This window comes from Histomonas meleagridis (assembly GCF_020186115.1).
Source record: "Histomonas meleagridis strain 2922-C6/04-10x chromosome Unknown contig_16, whole genome shotgun sequence".
In the NCBI taxonomy this organism is placed as follows: Eukaryota; Parabasalia; order Tritrichomonadida; family Dientamoebidae; genus Histomonas; species Histomonas meleagridis.
In genome coordinates this window covers 139841-159691 of record NW_027150781.1, presented here as the reverse complement: position 1 = coordinate 159691, position 19851 = coordinate 139841, and the positions used below count along the sequence as shown (strand labels likewise).

Below are 19851 nucleotides of genomic sequence, written 5' to 3'. Positions count from 1 at the left end.
TTATATTTAAAATTCATTTAAATAGTTTGATATTTCAAAACAATAATTGGAAATTATTTAAATTATTTAAAACATTACTTATTTTAGCATCTAGAAATGGTTACACAAAAATAGTTAAATTACTTCTTGAAAAAAAGGGAATTGATATTAATGCTAAAGATATTTATTTGTTTTATTTGAAATTTATTTTAATAATTTTATATTTTAAAATAATATTTGGAAATTATTTGAATTATTTATGACAGCACTTATTCATGCATCTGAAAACGGACATGCAAAAATAGTTAAACTACTTCTTGAACAAGAAGGAATTGATATCAATGTCATAGATGTTTTTTTGTTTTAGTTAAAGTTTATATTAATATCTTAGAATTTTAAAATTATATTTGAAAGCTATTTAAAATATATAAAACAGCACTTATGGGTGCATCTTGTTATGGTCATACAGAAATAGTTAAAGTACTTCTTGAACAAGAAGGGATTGATATCAATACAAAAGATATTTTTTTGTTTTATTTAAAATTTATCTTAAAAATTTAGAATTTTAAAATGATATTTGGAAACTATTTAAAATATATAATACGGTACTTATTTTTGCGTCTTGTTATGGTTACTCAGAAATAGTTAAATTACTTCTTGAACAAGAAGGGATTGATATTAATGCTAAAGATATAATTTAATTTAATAATTTGATATTTTATTACAACATTTGGAAATTATTTAAAATATATAAAACATCACTCATTTGGGCATCTTGTAAGGGTTACTCAGAAATAGTTAATTTACTTCTTGAGCAAGAAGGAATTAATACCATTTATATAAAATATTAATTTATCTTAATTAATGATTTGACTTAGATTGTTCTTTTTGGCAAGGCACATCTCAATAACTTCATTTTTGATATAGAATAAGTAAACATTATGTTAATATTCTTAAATAATTAAAATATTTTATTTTATTTTCCTTAATGTAATCTGCAACCATAATATCTCTCTACAAAATGCTCATAGCATAACTCCTTCCAAGTAATATACCAAGTCCATGTTATTCAGACCCATATCCTGAATACCCAAGAAGTCAAAGTAGAATGGTTCCTGCACCTAAAACAATATTTGGAGATATTTAAAAAAAAATAGAATTCTGGTAAATACCTTGGTTAGGTTTTAATTCTCCATTAGAAAAAGACAAAATTTACTTCATTTCTTACATTCAGCGCTAAAATTTTTATTATATTTATATTATTTTATTTCACAAACAAAACAAATGTTTTTAAAAGCATAATCTATTTTATAAATCCTCTTCCATTTACATTCTTACTAAATCCAGTGAACTCAAATCCAATAACATTCTCGAATACTATATATTAATTCATATTAGCACATATATTTTATTAAAATTACCAAAGTAAATAGTCCAAGTACAATCTTATGTCATTAGTATTTCTATCGCATAGCAAAAGATAACTATTCGTTCTATACACAAAATCCTTATACTTTAGCGGGCAGTTCGTGTGCCACAGACTTCCTTGCTGCGAATTCGACATATTCACGCAGATCTTGTCCACGGCGTTCATTGCTCCTCCGCGAGTTCCCTGAAGAGCAGTTGCCCAAAATCCGAGTCGCGAACCGAACGTGTGAATGATTCGATTTGCGGAAGTCAGCTTACGCAATGCGCAAACTTGTGATTTTTGATCTTTTTTAATAACAATCGCTTCGTCAAATCCTAATTTGTCTGTAACATTATTCACGTCATGAAGTATAACACTAGTTAATGGATCAATGCCACAACGTGAAACATATGTTGAAAATTTAGTCGGAGATAACATGTCTAAAACGGAACGACCTTCAACAATCGATTTGTGTCCGGTTAGGAAACATTCGTTTTGTGGTTTTTCCGTTGTTCCGAATAAAAAGTTCCCGATGAAATACGCAGAATGATATCCGAAATGTTCGCGTAAAATGGGGGCTATGTCGGGATGGGTATATAAAGACTGCGGCCACGAGGCGTTTTGGATTTGAAGGTTTGGATATCGTGAGGAAATATCACAACATCCAAAATGATAATCAGTGAGAAGCACTTGCCCTGATTCATTGATGCCAGGTTGCTCAATGGATTCTGGAAGTGATAGTGGTTGTAAAAATTCTTTGTTAACAAGGAGTTTTCGATTAGTAGTTATTGCAATTATCAGACCATGATATACCATGGTTAATCTGTCGGGAAATGGAGTGCCATTTAGAATGTTGACATAGATTTGACCTATAGTTTCTTTGTTCTTAACTTTTTGAGTCCAATCTTCAATCTTTCGTGCAGCTCGAACAAGTTCGAAACAACTGACTTCAGAACAAGCCGAACTGCAGCTACAATAACCAGAAGACCAGGTAGGTAATTTTAAAAAGTTTTGGGCCCATTGTATATCTGATTCAGACGCACTTCTTTTGATAAGTGGTAAGGGCATTTCAAATGATTTTAATGAGAAATTTCTTCCATCTATTTTTGAAATCATTGGGTCATCTTCCATAAAATTTGAGAGAAATGATGATGATTGAAATTCTTGAGGGGTTTCAGGAGGTTGAAAATATTTTTCTACGTAAACAACAATTGTTGGTAACGCAAATGTTGCCACTGCTAATAAGAATAAGAAAAAATGTTTAGCAAATGATTTGCGTTTTGGGTACTTCATTTGTGTGATAACGATCAAAATTGATTCATTAATTTTTCAGAAAATTATTTCTGCCATAAAATGAACGTCCTTCTCATCAATTATCGAAAATTCTTTAACGGTTTTGGGATGCCCCAATCCACATGTCAACAATACAGATCGTTGATAAAGAAGGATTTTATGCAGAAAAAACGACTGAAGCAGAGCCAAATGGAACTTATATTACCGATATACGTATAAATACAAAAGGGAAAAGAAATTCACAAACTCCATCAAAAGGAAATTCTCATTCACAAAAGGAAGTTCCTACCCTCGTAAAAGAAGTTTTCATGATATGCTCTTTTTTTAAAAATAAAATTTCACACCAAGCAATCATCAATGCAATACATCACAATGAGGGGTTGGTTGGGAATGCAATCATTGAGCTTTATCAAGACCCTTCCAAGTACAATTCTGCTTCGTTAGAGGATTCTCCGTTTCACGAAACAGACTTTCCAATTGAAAATTATTATAGTTATATCAAATTTGGAAGCTCTCAATGAAATCCTTTTTGTGTTTGATAATAAACAAACCCATTATTTAAAAAGTTTTTGAAATATGTTTCAATCAATGAATGAATTCAAAACATAATTTCTCATAATTTTTTTATGTTTAAAGCTTGAAAAAAAATCCTATAATTTTGGTTTTATATCTTAAAATTGAGTATATAACAATAAAATGTATTAATTTTTCATTTTTTCGACGATTCCTGTGATTTTAACGTATCCCGTGCCGATAGAAACCATAAATTAAGGATAATTTATTGCTGATGGGATCAGCTCAAAGTCAGTCATTCAAACATGATGAAAATCTCCTAATTTTACAAAATCTTGAAAAAATTATTTTTGATCTAAATGATGATAATATAGAAAAATCAGTTGAATATTTATTAAAATATTTTTCTGAAGAATTATCATATTCATGTATATTGATATTAAGTAGACTTATATATTCATATTTTATTTCGAATCAAAGAAATCAAGAAAAATTATGTTTTAATTTTTTACAAAAGATCGAAAATAAATTAAATCAAAACATTAAATTTGCTTTTACTGAATTTTTATTATCAATTGATACACAAGAATCAAATTATCTTCTTGAAGAAATGGTCAAGAACTCGATAATTGATCCAAAAATTATTCGGAATAAAGGAACATCTTTATATTTTGTTGAATATTTCTCAAAAGATAAAATCAATAATTACATAGAATCAATACAAAAAAAATGGTATGATATCTTAGGGAAAAATACTAATATAGAAGTATCAAATAACATACAATTTATCAATCAATTTCATATGAATTATGAAGAACTTTCAAATAATGGATGGGAACTTCATAAGCAACTAATTGAAGAAGGAGTCAATCCAAATGAAATTGCGAAAATAATTCGAAATGATGAAATCGAAAAACTTCAAGAAATATCATCACAAACGAATTTTGATTTTAATCAAACAATTGAACCATCACTTTATGAAAGATGTTCATTTATTAATCAAAGAAATGTTACATTAATTGATTATGCAGCATTTTTTTCTGCGATTAAATGTTTTAAATTTTTACTTATGAATGGTTCTAAAATAGATAACACAGGTAAATATGCAATTGCAGGTGGAAATGAAGAAATTATTCATTTATGTGAACAAAATCATTCATCATATTTGAAAGAATTTATTTTAACAATTTTATGTTTCAAAATAATATTTGGAAATTATTTACTTTATTTATGACAGCACTTATTTATGCATCTGAAAGTGGTCACACAGAAATAGTTAAATTACTTCTTGAACAAGGAATTGACGTTAATGCTAAAGATATTTAATTATTTAATATTATATTTATATTAAATTTTTATTATTTCAAAATAATATTTGGAAATTATTTAAATTATTTGAAACAGCACTTAAGTATGCATCCATAAAAGGTTTTCCAGAAATAGGTGAATTGCTTCATAGAAAATAAGTAATAAATTTTTAAATTTAATATTTTTCTAGTATTTTTGAATATTTAAATTAATTCATTTTAAAACATAATTTTAAAAAAGATGTTATTTCTTAAAGAAACTTTTCATTTAGCCGAAGAAAAAGTTTAACGTAAGAAAGAATAGAATATAAACTAATTGAACTTAATGGAATTAATTATTTTCTTTATTTTTTGGCTTTGTAACAAAGTGTGGCACTTTTTATTAAAAACAAACACTGTCAATTTTTTGGCCTTAGTTAGTGAGGTGCCAACTGTCGTACGTTTGTTCTTCCCGCCAATGACTTCCTCTGAGATTTCCGATTTTTTACATGGTGAAGAACTTGTTCCTGTTGTTTTTCTGCAGGAGTGCGAAGGCTTAGGATTTATTGTAAATCCTGAACAAAGTGATGCAGATATTCCCGTTAATTATAGAGCAAATATACCTTTTTGGCTTGCACAAATCTTAGCTAACCCACAAGTCAATATAGTTCGTGTTGGCGTTCCAGAATGGGTTGCAGGAATTCATCCTGGTGCAGCAATTGAAACAGAAAGATCTTATCATTTCGCTGCCGCTATTAGTTCATTGTGCGGCGAACCAGAAATTGGTAAAAACATTATTGATACATGTAAAGAAAGACTTGGTACAGTTGTTCGTAATTCTTATATTTCTTCTCAATCAACATTACAAAGAAATGAAGACATTGTGTATATGACAGAGGAAAAAGAATTGATAACACAAACTCAAAAATCTGTTGATTTATTTTACAAATGGAAAACAGGACAGGGTTCCATGAATTAAACACATCGGTATTTTTAGTAAATAGTTGGTTTGTTTTTTGTTTACTTTTTCTTGATTAATGTTATTTCATTTAAATGAAATAACTAATTCATTAAAAATCTAATTCATATGTTTTACAATTGTCTTTTATCACAAAACATTTATCGCAAAATCAAAATATACATATCTTTTTAGTAAGTGATTTTACCTGAAATAATTTTAGAAATTATTTCAACATAAATGTTTATCAATAATATATAGTGTACACTTTTCATGTAAAATACTGATATTTCTGAGCTTTAAATCTTGTAAACTCTAAATGAAAAGGCCTAAAATGTTTGGTATATTCAATCAAGCAAAAGAAAAAATTCAAGCTAAAATCGAGTTACACCCAATCGCGCAAATTCTCAAATCTCGAAATTCCAATTTTTCAGATTTTCAAAATGATAATGAAAATGAGAGTATTAAAAATGATTTTTCCATTTTAGGGCCTATTCCTTTTTTTGGTTCGCAAGATATTAAGACACTTTCTCATTTATTAAAAGAGAATCAACCACTTTATAACTCGCTTCATCAAATCAATTTTCCACTTCATTTTTCTCCTTCAACACTTTCATTTCTAACTAACAAATTTGAAAGTAATAAGCAACTTACGATTCCTGAGATATTATTATTTATTTTTATTTGTTTAGCTTGGCTTAATGATATACCAAATCCTGAAGTACTTGATCCCAATTTTTTTTCTGATATGCTACATTTGCAAAATTCTACAATCTCATCTCTTACCCAAGAATATTATCTTCATCTATTTGTCGGAATGTTAACAGTTTTTCTCGAACAAAATCTTTTTCCAGCCACCAATGATCTCATTATGCTAATTATTATACATATATTAAAAAACGAGATGTTAAATGATACACATTCACAACTTATAATTCAGCTTTTACAGAAATGTATTGAATCATATGATTCCAAAATCAACAATTCTGTATTATCAATGATAGGTTTTTTACTTGAAAAGAAATCCAAAATTTTCAAAAGTTTATTTTGCCCTACTCTTATAATGTTAATTCAGCAACAAATATATTCTTTTGATAAATCAGCACTTAATATCTTATCATTAGTTGAATCACATACCACAAATTTAAATGTCATCCAAGACATCTATAAATCTTTTTTTGAGTTTTTGATCAATTATTTAAGTCAAAAAGAAGTCGAATTTGACATCAATGAAATAATGAAAGAAAACGAAAACCCAATACCAATGAGTGATAATTTAGGCTCATTTAAATTACCACCTGAAGAGTTACTTCAATCTAAAACGATATTTAAAACAAAACTTGAAATATTTTCGACGGACATTGATTTATTTTTAATTAGTTCAACTAATGAATATTTAATTATATTAAATGAATTATTTAATAATTCACAAGATATAGTATATCATTCACCTTATCAAATCGATATTATTATCCTTTTTTCATATTCTTTTAAAACATTTGTAAAAAAAGGTTTAACGAAATCATTAATTTCATTAATATTTAATTCCATTATATTTTCAACACATAATTCGATTTTTTCTAAGAAACCAATTACAGATAAATTAAACATAATACGAAATCATATCTTTAATCAAATCGCTGATGTTGATTCAACTTTGTTTTATGATGTTCTTGATATGTTTTCATTATCACCTTATTTATTCACTGAATGTTTAATGCGATTAACATATAAATATGAAAATTCGTTTTTTTCGAATCCTGATATATTATATGATATGATATGTGCTGCCGAAGTATTACATAAAAATCATATTGCTAATGAAGTGAATGAAAAGACAATAACTTTAAATATAATTATGTCGATTTTAATAAATTTATTAGAAGATCCTGAAATATCAAAAATTGCATTTTTAAATACAAAATTTTATTTCTTTATTATTAATATGTTATCTGATCCACCATTATTTAAGATAATTTATAATTCTTTTATTAATTGTTTAACAAAATTCGATGAATTACCCGAAGAAATTATAAATTTTTCTATTAAGTTTTTAAATAATTGTTTGTCACATAATAATGATAAATATTTCTTAGATATAGGTAAAGAGTTTATTAAAGGGATTTTAAATGTAATTTCACATAAATTATTTTTCGCTGATAAGTTTTCGCCGATATTAAATCGATGTTTAAAGTTATTAATCGAAATACCGAATAAAGAATCATTAGAAATCGGATTTTCTTTAATATCATTTATATCTCAAACAGATCGAAAATTTAAAATTTCTTCGAAACGTTTTAATTTGATTTTAGATTTAGTATTAAAAATCGAAGAAAATAAACCTTCTGAATCAACGTTTCAATATTTCATTAATTTTTTAAACGCTTCAACAAATTTAACTAAAAATCAATTGTTTCTAATACAAATTCCAAATTTTATTACATTAATACTTATATTATTTTCTAATCAATTAAATGAAACAATTGATTTCTTTATAAAACTTTGTAATTATTCATTACAAAATATTATTAATTGTCATGAAGGTGAATTAGATTATTTTTTATTGATGTCATTAAAAGGGGAATTTATATATAAAAAACGAAAAATTTTATTAAGTTATGATAATGAATTAATTGATAAAGTATTAAACTTATTAAAAATGATAACTTCTCATTGTTCATCAATTAAAGTTAATAATACTTTTATATCATTAATATTTCCTATAAATGGAAATTTTTTACCAATTGCTGATAAAGTATTACAAATATTACATTCGGAATTATCGAATATTAATGAAAATGAATTTCAAATTTATTCATCAAATCCAATATATATTATAAATGATATCGAATCTAAAAATATCATTGATGGATTTGCATTTACATTTTATGGAAAAATCGATCAATTATATTCATCTAAGTTTAATGGAATGTTTCAATTCATTAAAATGTTCGATAAGTTTAATCAACGTTTATATATAGCACAATCACAAGATTCTTTTATAGTTCGATATGAAGGTAAACGATATCGAACAACAGCAAAGTTAAAAATACCAATAATTAATAACCAATGGTCATTTTTTGTTATATATTTAGTTAAAGATGACATAACAAATAAAATGTACGTAACTTTCCGAATTAATGAAATAATTTCTGATGATATAATCATATTTAAAGATATGGAATTTGATGATTATATTAACATTAACATTGGACAAACAAATGAACCTTATTTAGAAGATAATTCTCCTGTTTTAATGAGAGAATTCGCAATGATTTTAATGCCATATGAAAACTCTCAATTCGATCAATTATATTCAACTCGATTTAATGATTTAAGTCAATTTGAAAATGTTTTGTTTTCGTATAATAATATGAAATTAAACATTTCCGCTAAGAAAGAAATTAATTCTTTAGCATTATTAATGCCAAAACATTTGAAAGTTTCGGATTTTTATCCAATTTTCCAAAACATTCAACAACAAAATTCATTATATATTGAAATGTTATTATTTATAATTAAAAAAGGAACAAATTTTAATGAAATGTTTAAATCGAATTGTTTATTTTTAGCTATAAATGAAAATAATACAGAAAATGTTTTACCGAACATCTTTTATGATATTACAGGATTTGATATTAATATATTTAATGAGTTTATGCCAACTAAAGATAATAAAATATATTTTTTAATACATAATTTAACTGAAATTTCACAAATAATTTCGTATTTATTTAAAGCAAATTTCTTAAGTGAGCCTTTAGTTTTTTCAAGTTTCTTACAAATAATTGAGACGAATAATATAATAAACATGAAAATCGAATTGTTAGAGAATTATATATTAAATATTTGGTTATGGTGTAATGCATCACAAAATAATTTATATCGAATCATTAAATTATTAATAAATTTCTTTTCACATTTTAATTCGCCTTTAAATGAGAACACATTATTTACACAATTTTTACTTCAAACTTATTTTTTATTTTATTATTCTAAGAAAGATTTCCAATTATTGAAACAAAATTGTTTTAAAATTTTGGATTTCTTACCAATTAATAATCATGATATTAATAATTTATGTTTATTAATTAAAAACGATGTAAAAAATAATCGAATTGAATCAAATCAATATTTAATATATTTATATCATTTAATTGAACAAAAGAAAATTAAATTATTAAATGAGAACGTATATTTTTTAATTAATTTAACTTCAAAAGTTAATGACGTTTCATTTATTAATTTGGTTCTTCAAATTATTCAAAATTCACAAAAAGAAAATTTACAAAACTTTTTAATACATATTGCATTAAAATGTAAAAACATCGATTTAATCATTGATAATATAACAAACCCTAAAATGGATATTGTCATGATAAAAATGATTCGAAAAAATGAAAATATGGATCTAAACATGGAATATAATATTGATTTTCATTCGTTGTGGTTTTTATTTCCTTTAATTTATTCGATGAATAACATAAAAAGTATTTATATAATATTAAAAGAATTGTTTAAAATGGAACCAAAAGATTTTATTAATTATTATTCTAAGATATTAAACTTGATAATGATTTTAAGGGTATCAAACGCATACCAAAATATACATAAGTTTCAAGATAAATTCGTTTCAAACGTTTTGATGTTTGTAATTGCAAATAACTCAAAATTCGATAAAATGCAATTAGCTTCTATAATTGTACGATCATTTGTTTCATTGTTTTATAAATTTAGATTAAAACATTCATATTCTAAGAAAATATTAAAATTATTTAATGAAAATATCGAAAAAGAAAATAATTCTAATGAAATTGAAGAAATTAAATTTTCGTTGCACTTTTTGGATAAAGTTTTCAATGAGAATTTGTTAAATTATGAATTAAAATTTTGGTTATCTCATACGAAAAAATTTAATGATGACTTGTTGTTTCAAATTCATGATATGTTAAATTTGCCTGTCTTTGAACATGATAATTCATTAATTATTACAAACATCATAAAATTTATTGATGAAAGTACTCCAGAAAATCGATTTCCACCAAAAATTTCGATGGAACTTTTCTCATTTTTACAGATTTTAATACAGAATTTAACAGATCAAATTCGAAATTTGATTTTAGAAATTCGGACATTTTTATTTCCACAAATATCTTTTAAACTTAATAAAAATATTTTATATAATCAAATCCAAGCAGAAAGAATACGTATTAAATCATTATTTTCTTATTCTAATTCCATGTTTGAGAATCCTAAAAATTCGCAACAATTTTTACATTTTCCTTATTACAATTTCTTTCATCGCTTCATATGGAATCAAAATTCAGAAGAAAACGTTGAAATTGAATTCAAAGCTTACGAGAAAAGTGCCGGAAGTGAAACTCCAAAATTTTATTCGCAATGTAATGTAATAAATATTGATTCAATGATACCTGCTACTTTATCATTATTTGAAAAGGAAATCCAAATTATACGAGTTGGAAAACCTAGAATTATTATTCCATTTCATTCAATTCAAGCAATTGTTCGATTTTGTGATAATCATTTTGATATATATACATATGGATGTTCTTCATATTTAATTAATATGAGTAATGATTCCATTTCTAATTTCTTTGCTATTGGAAAATTTCCATTTCGAATCTTAAATAATCAAACAAATGAAATTAATTTCATAACTAAAAATTGGAAGAATAAAAAAATTTCGAATTTTAATTTAATAATAGCATTAAATATAATTAATGGTAACTTATTTAATCTTAACACGAAATATCCTTTTTTACCATTAATTCATAATGACACTTTTCTGTCAACCACTGAAAAAGTGGATATGGCATTAAAAACGAATTTATTTAATGAATGGATATATTCTAATAAGTTTAACATTGATTTTTCATTTGAACTTAATCGTTTTAAGAAAGTTAATTGTGTTATTCCACAGTTTTATTATTATTATAATGATATTGTTACTAAATTTAATGGAATTAATGAAAAAGAAATAATTTTTTATATTTATGAAAATCGGAAAAGTTTTGAAGCAGAAAAACATTTAAATGAAGTTATCGAATGGGCGCAAAAACAATTTGATGTTACATTATTACCAATAACAAAGAAACAGCACACGAAACAAAAGAAAAATGTTTTAACAACTCAAATTTCGAATGAAAAAATAATTTTTTCCGAATTTATTAATCATTGTAAATACATATTAATATATACGAAAGAAAACGCATTTAAAATCATTAAATATTATTGGATGTTTAATAACTTTAATGTGAAAACAATTTTTACATTTAATGAAAACTTTCAAAATATTAATAATTTAATAATTTGTACATTTGATACATATATTTTAATTTTGGATTTGATAAATTGTTTGGGATATCGAATTAATAATGAGTTTCATTGTGAATCTTTTGTTTTCACGTTGAAAATTACTTCGTTTTGTAATGTGAATAATTCATTTGTGTTTGTAATTAATAAAATGTTAATTGCAATTTCAAAAGAAAATGAGTTTCCAATTACATATGAAATTATTAAATCGGAAAATGAGAAAGTAAATGAAATAATTTCTTCTAATAATTTGAATTTAATTGTTTATAAAATCAATGAAAATGTTTTAATAATTTTTTCTGTTTCTTTCAAGAAAATTGTGTCGAAAATTACTTTTAATGAAAATGAAAAAATTTTAAAGTTCATTTTCACAAAAGAATTCGATTTTTTGGTTTGTTTTACGAATAAATTCTTTTACGCTTTCGCTGCTAATGGTTATTTGTTAGTGAAATTCGAATTCTCCGAAAAAATTTCAAATTTGTTTTCGTTCACTGATGAAAATTGGATAGATAAAATCATTTATGTGAACGATTCGAATCAAATTTTTTGTTTTGAGGTGTTATATCCTGAGAAAAAACAAATGTTATTCGACTTAAAGCAAAGTGTTGTCTCGAATATTACGTTTTGTAGATCGAAGCAATCATTGGTCGTGTCGACAATGGATGGAAACCTGTACGCAATTAGAGTTCCACAAAGAGAAAAGAAAAACAAAACATTGAAAAACGTTTTGAAATTGAAATAATATAAATGTATGTTTGTATTGTATATGTAAACTATTTTTTTCGTGAATTATAAAAAATATTTTTACGATTAAAAAATTGTAAGAATGAAAAACTTGTGCTTAACATACTATTTTCTTAATTTATTTTATTCAAGGTTGAATACCCTCAACATTTGGCTAGATTATATCATAATATCTTCCATATAAAGATAGGATAAATGAATTTCGTTTCCCGTATTAATCTAAAAAGTGGAGCGGTCACTTTTTTGATAAAAGTGTATGGTTTGCCTTTTGTAAATCAATCAAACATTCTGAATCAATTGACATTATTCCAACATGAATTTTGAAGCACCAAATAATAAATTTGATAACAAACAAATCCTTAAAACCCTAGAAAAAATTATCTTTAAGTTAGACAAGGAAAATATCGATTTTTCTGTTGAACAAACCATGAATTTATATGTTTCAAATTTACCAATATCCTTTAACAATGTTATTTCGACATTAATTTACTCTGCAATCAAATCTAATTTTGAAGAATATAAAACATATATAAATTATTTAAGATTAATTCAAGAAAATGAAGAAAAACTTTGCTGTTCCAATCCCAAAATGATTGATATGTTTGTATCATTTATAACTGAAAAAAAAACAAATGAATCAATTTTCCTTGTTATTAATATGATTGAGGAAAATATAATCGATGCCAGTAAGATAAAAAAACAATTTTCATTAGGTCTCTCAAATTATAATAAATTAGATAAAGAAGGTGTTAATCCAAGTGAAATTGCAAAAATAATTCGAAATGATGAAATAGAAAAACTTCAAGAAATATCATCACAAAATGATTTTGATTTTAATCAAACAATTGAACCATCACTTTATGAAAGATGTTCTTTTATTAACAATTGGAAAGTTACATTAATTGATTATGCAGCATTTTTTGGATCAGTTAAATGTTTTAAATTTTTACTTATGAATGGCGCAAAAGTAGAAAACACAGGTAAATATGCAATTGCAGGTGGAAATGAAAAAATTATTCATTTATGTGAACAAAATCATTCAACATTCGAAGATGCATATGAAACAGCAATTAAATTCCATCGAAATGATATCTTTAAATATCTTTATGAAAATAAATTTGGAAATATTGATAATAATTTGTTATGTTCTTGTGTTACCAATGGAAATTATGAAATTTTTTCTTTTTTAGAAGGAAAAGGAATGAAAATAGATGAAAAAACAATCAATGAAACAGCAAAAATTGGAAATTTGTTTCTCTTTAAATATCTTATTGAAAAAAGTGTTATTCCTAAAGAAATTTTATTTTTAGCAGTCCAGTCAGGAAATATAGAGCTTGTTAAGTACATTCTTGAACAAAAAGGAATTGATATTAATGCTAAAGCCATTTATTTTATATATTTAAAGTTTATTATAATAATTTTATATTTTATAATAATATTTGGAAATTATTTAAAATATTTATGACAGCACTTATAAAAATATCTTATATTGGTAATGCAGAAATAGCTAAATTACTTCTTGAACAAAAAGGAATCGATGTGAATGCTAAAGATATTTATTTGTATTATTTATTGTTTATTTTAATAATTTTATATTTATTTCGATAATTTTTTGTTTAATATTAATATTAGGAAATTATTTAAATTATTTAATACAGCACTTATGTTAGCAGCTGATTATGGTAATACAGAAATAGTTAAGTTACTTCTTAAACAAAAAGGAATTGATATTAATACTAAAGATATTTATTTGTTTAATTTAATTTTTAATTTAATAATATTTTATTTCAAAATAATATTTGGAAATTATATGAAATATTTAAAACTGCACTTATGTATGCATCTGAAAATGGTCATACAGATATAGTTGAATTACTACATGAATAAAAAAGAAATATTAATATATTTTTAATGATGATAAATTCAATAATTTAATTTTTATAACTTTAATGCTAAAGAAGAAAATTATTAAAAAATTATAATTTTTTTTAGTGTTTATTAAGAAAACATAAGGAGTTTGATCAGATTTCCCCTGGCCCTCAATATTTTAACAGTAACTGTGAAATTTTATGAATTTTTGTGATGGAAATAACCGCAAAAATTGAATCTATCGGCAATACAAAAACTCAAAATACGATTAAATCGAATTCAAATCGAGTCGCTCATCTTCATTTTCTTTTTCAGGCAACATTCCTTCTAGGGCTTCAACAAGGTCTCCTCTTGCTTCCTCTGTTTCCAAGTATGTATCAAACTGTGAAAAGTCGAAATCGCCCAAAACGTCCGAAATCGAAATTGATGAACTGAATTCAGTAAATATCAGACAAAGAGATTTAAGCGCAGGTTCAAAGATGTCGAACTCTTCAGTGGAGAAGATGTCCAGGATTTGCTTTGCACATTTAGCGTATAATTCTGTCGATGGTGAAATTACGCATTTGTTTGATATCAATAAACAAATGCAATAAAGAAGGCGAGTTTTCATGGAAAAAGAACCTCTTGATGAGATTGTAAGCAAAAAGGATAGATAATCATTGTCAACTGCAAGAGATTGATTGATCTCGAATAAGGAAATAATACATTGAGCAGATTGTTCACGAGTTATGCTAAACTTACTTTGTAGAAAGGGAGAAACCATATGAAAGTCATCGAAGTATCTCTTTAAAATCATGGAATGTATTAATTTCAAAGTTGAGAGAACGATTTCATTAGAATCTTGTTCAAGTAAAGTATGAAGCATTGGGATAAACTCTTTAGCGGCTTCTTGATTTTCTTGTTCAATAAATTCTTTTACGAGTTCTATTCCAATTGATTTGATATTGGGTTCATCTGATTGTAAAAAGTAGTAAACGACACTTTTTGGAATTGAATCAATTTCACTTTTTGATAATTGTAATAGAAAATTTCCAATGATTAAAATGTCTTTTATTTCATGCATGTTTTCTAATAAAGAAAAAATGAATGGACATGTTTTTTTACATACATCAGCATTTTCTGGTGAATTTTGAACTAGGAGAGAAAGCAATCGAATAATTGATAATTCTAATTTTTTGTCATTTAATTGAAGTAAATTTTTTCCAAGCAAATCACAAAATAAAGGCCGGCAAAATAGTGGTAGCCTTTCACGCCCAAAGACAATGATCAACTTTGTTATTATTTTAACTGATAAATCTTCTGAAAGAATTTCATTGTCATCAATAATTGAATAAAGTAAATTATAAAACATTTCAGTTTGGAAGCCTGCATGTATTTGTTGAAGTCCACTTACAATTGTGTCTGATAAAGATGTTAATATGTTAAATAAATCTGATTTTTCATGTTCTTCCACAAATAATTCTTTAAACAAAATATCCTGCTGCTGCAAGAAAGGTGATTCAGTTGTAAATATTTTATAGTTTATAGATTTTGGTTTTTTCTTGTAGTTTGTTTGAGCTGCAGTCATGTTTTCACATCACATTTCATTGTTACTAATAAATTTTATATTTCTCAAATCATCTTTTCACACATATCATTATTAAATTAATAATCATTCCAAAATTTCATTCAGCGTAGAATAAAAAAAATTTATTTATATTTTATAAAACACAACTTTTAAACATTATTCATGAATCAGAAATAGAATTAATTTCAATAGTCGAATTCATGCTCTCATCTGTTAGTATATCAATTATTTCGGTATTTTGAGTTGCTGGTTTCTTTTCACATATTCTAAAATAAATTACATTTAGCTTAAACGTTATGTTTGCAACTCCATTTCTGTTTCCATCTCGAAGAGTAATTGTTTGAACAACAGTCGGACTTTTCCCGTTTCTTGCAATTGCATCACAAACTAATGGTTTTACTTCAAGTGTACATGATCCACATGCAGTTGACTGAAGAGGAGAAATTAATTCAAATGTAATTGGCCAAGATGTACAAACATCAAATGCATTTTCTATGTATTTAAATTTGAACCTTCTCTTTTCTTCCCAAACGTCTCCATCACTTGCATGTTTTGTATAAGGAATTAAAATTTGTGGTTCACGATCCCCAACTATAAATCTTAGTTGAGGGTATGTGTTTATATGCAAATATTCGATCTTGTGAATCTTGAGATCAATCCCAAAAACAAGAGAAGACATTTTTTTTAAATGTACGTTAACATTTACTTTTGAATTGTTAATTGGTCGGAATTCCCCAATGTCTTCAACAAAAAAAAGGAATTCATCAAAAAACGAGAAATCGCATTTATGTTGGACGTGTGACACTGACCTTAGCAAATGTACTTATGTTCGGTGTTTAAAATGTCCTGACTTTGAACAATGTATTGAATGTTTTTCTACAGCAGCAATCGCTGATGATCATTCACTTGATCATCCTTTCATGATTTTTGATCATGAGGAAGCGCCTTTTACTCGAGAAGATTGGACAACAGAAGAGGATGCATTATTATTATTTGGAATTAAAGTATGCGGTCTAGACAACTGGCACGAAATAGAGAAGATTGTAATTAGCAAATCTGCTTATGAATGTGAAACTCATTATTATCAAACATATATTGAAATGTCATGTTCACCACTTCCACCAGCTGAAATTCAACCACGACTTGTTCTACCACCTCCACTTCCATATGACACTACTCCACGTGACTCACGACCATCTATTTCCAATGAATACAATCTCAAAATGCAAGGCAAAAATGAGCCCAATACCCCTGGTGAGTATGCAGGTTGGATGCCCAAACGCCATGAGTTTGAAATTGAGTATATTAATGAAGCGGAAGAGATAATCTCTGGGATCACATTTAATGATGAAACAGACTTTGATTATAAACTTAATCAACTCCGTAACTACAACGACCATCTAATTGAACGACATCGCCGTACAGAAAAGGCTCTTGAATGGGGTTTATTAGATCGCGAAGTCGAAGATTTAGGAGGCAAAACTGAAGAAGAGAAAAAACTCGAAAGAGAACTAATGCCATTAGCTCAAGTATTACCGAAAAAACTTATTCTTGATCTTGTCCACGCCATTGAATCTGAAATGAAGTTGAAACTCGATATTGAAATGCTCACCAAATGGCTACAAAACGGAATTCTTACACATGACGAAGGGTTTCTGTACAATAAACTCATGAGTTTGTTGAAGAATAAGAACCCTTCTGCTGAAGAAGTCGAAGCATTTAATAGTATTGTTCTTCAGTTTCTAAATTCTTCTGAATTTAGAGCAACACTTGATCGAGGAATAATGTCTAATGAAGAAAATGAATTATGCAAAAGAATGGAAATTCCGCCGAGCTTCTTTTTGAAGGTAAAGGATTTGATTTTAAGGGAATTCGAGTTAAGGGGCGAATTGTCTGAAAAGGATTTGGAATCATTGATTCCTGATTCAAAGGAAATCGCTTTCGCTATTTATGACTATTTGACAAAAGCGGGTCTATTGGTTTCTTTGGATGATTGGGAAAATAAGACAGAAAATTATTGGAAAATGCTTGGAAAAGAAAAAGAGTGATTTTGTGTGAGTTGTGGATAAACAGATTATCTAATTAGTAAATAGAAACTGTTAAGAAATAAATTTTAATAGATAGGAATTTTTAAAATGATATACTTAATCCAATTATATTTTATGTGTTCAATATTTTAGTGAAAGAAATGATATTTTATGACTTTTATCCTTGAAAAATGGTTTGTTCCACTTTTTAATACACCTTTCGATTGAAATGTTAGTTCACTTTTTTCAAAATGGAAAAAAATCCTGTACAAGAATATATCAAACAAATGGTTTTGACATTAGAAAATATTATATACAGCCTGAGCGATGAAAACCTCCAGTTATCAGTTCAAGCAACTCTGAAATTTTATGAGAAAGATACACCAATTTCATTCATCAACCTCATTTGCCAATTTGTTTATTCTTCATTTTATTCACAAAGAAAGGAACCTAATTTATATTTCAAGTATTTGAAGTCCATTGAAGAAAATATCAACCAAGATACAATCAAATTTTTTTTTGAATATTTGCTTGCTTTTGAACAAAAGGAAACATATTATTTACTCAACACAATGCTTGAAGAGAAATTAATTGATTCCAAAAATTTAAGGATTAAAAATATTTATTTTGCGCATTATTTAACAAAAGAAGAAATTAATATGTTACAAACTAATGTAATGTCTTTAGTAAATAAAAAATTTCAAGCTAATATTGAAGAACTATCGAAGAATGATTGGGAACTTCATAAGAAATTAATTAAAGAAGGAGTTAATCCAAATAAAATTGCAAAAATAATTCGAAATGATGAAATTGAAAAACTTCAAGAAATATCATCACAAACAAACTTCGATTTTAATCAAACAATTGAACCATCACTTTATGAAAGATGTTCATTTATTAATCAAAGAAATGTTACATTAATTGATTATGCAGCATTTTTTTCTTCTGTTAAATGTTTTAAATATTTACTTATGAATGGTTCTAAAATAGATAACACAGGTAAATATGCAATTGCAGGTGGAAATGAAGAAATTATTCATTTATGTGAACAAAATCATTCAACATTCGAAGATGCATATGAAACAGCAATTATGTTTCATCGAAATGAAATATTTTATTATCTTTATGAAAAGAAAATAAAAAATCCACAGACATCTTATGAACAACATTTTAACTTTGTACCTTTAGCAAAAAATAAAATTCCTAAAGTTCAAAAACGTGATGATTTAGAAATTGAATGCGTTAAAAACAATAACTATGAAATTCTTTTCTTTTTAGAAAAAGAAGGATTCAAAGATGTTAACAAAATTTTAAATAATTTTGCTCGATTAGGAAATTTATATCTTATTAAATATTTTAATATATATAATAATATCTCTCAAAGTACATTTCTTGAATCTGCTTTTTCTAATAATATTGAACTGATTAAGTATATTCTTGATAAAGGATTTAATATTAATGAAACAAATAATTATGTTTTTAATATTAATTTGGAATTAATATAAAATGTTTCAAACAGCATTAATAATTGCATCAAGATTAGGTCACACAGAAATAGTTAAATTCCTTCTTGAGCAAGAAAATATTGATATTAATATTAAAACTATTAATTTGTTTTATTTAATATTTGTTTAAATAATTCGATGTTTTAAGGCAACGTAAGGAATTTATTTAAATTGCTTCAAACTGCACTAATGGCTGCAATCAATATTTATAAAACTAATATTAGTAATGAAGAAATAATTAAAATACTTCTTGAGCAATAAAAAATTGACATCAATACAAAAGATATTTGAATACTTTTTAAAATGTTTTATTTTTAAATTTTGTATTATTTTTAAATTTTTGGTGTTAAATTTATTATTAATAATACA

At 25.6% G+C, this 19851-nt stretch overlaps 4 protein-coding genes across 4 annotated transcripts; 2 read left to right on the top strand and 2 right to left on the bottom strand.

Moving 5' to 3' along the window:
- Positions 1-1396: 1396 nt before the first annotated feature.
- On the bottom strand, positions 1397-2680 carry GO595_001908 (uncharacterized protein; the record flags this gene model as incomplete). Its single annotated transcript, XM_067914759.1, has 1 exon — positions 1397-2680. One exon carries the CDS (start codon positions 2678-2680, stop codon positions 1397-1399), a length of 1284 nt encoding a protein of 427 aa, XP_067777594.1.
- A 2277-nt stretch (positions 2681-4957) lies between these two features.
- On the top strand, positions 4958-5458 carry GO595_001907 (DNA replication complex GINS protein PSF3; the record flags this gene model as incomplete). Its single annotated transcript, XM_067914758.1, has 1 exon — positions 4958-5458. The coding sequence occupies one exon, from the start codon at positions 4958-4960 to the stop codon at positions 5456-5458; it is 501 nt and encodes a 166-aa protein (XP_067777593.1).
- A 9193-nt stretch (positions 5459-14651) lies between these two features.
- Positions 14652-15146, bottom strand: GO595_001906 (uncharacterized protein; the record flags this gene model as incomplete). The annotated part of the gene is made up of 1 exon (XM_067914756.1): positions 14652-15146. One exon carries the CDS (start codon positions 15144-15146, stop codon positions 14652-14654), a length of 495 nt encoding a protein of 164 aa, XP_067777592.1.
- Positions 15147-16687: 1541 nt separating this feature from the next.
- Positions 16688-17998, top strand: GO595_001905 (Myb-like DNA-binding domain containing protein; the record flags this gene model as incomplete). Its single annotated transcript, XM_067914755.1, has 1 exon — positions 16688-17998. The coding sequence occupies one exon, from the start codon at positions 16688-16690 to the stop codon at positions 17996-17998; it is 1311 nt and encodes a 436-aa protein (XP_067777591.1).
- Between the last annotated feature and the right edge of the window lie 1853 nt (positions 17999-19851).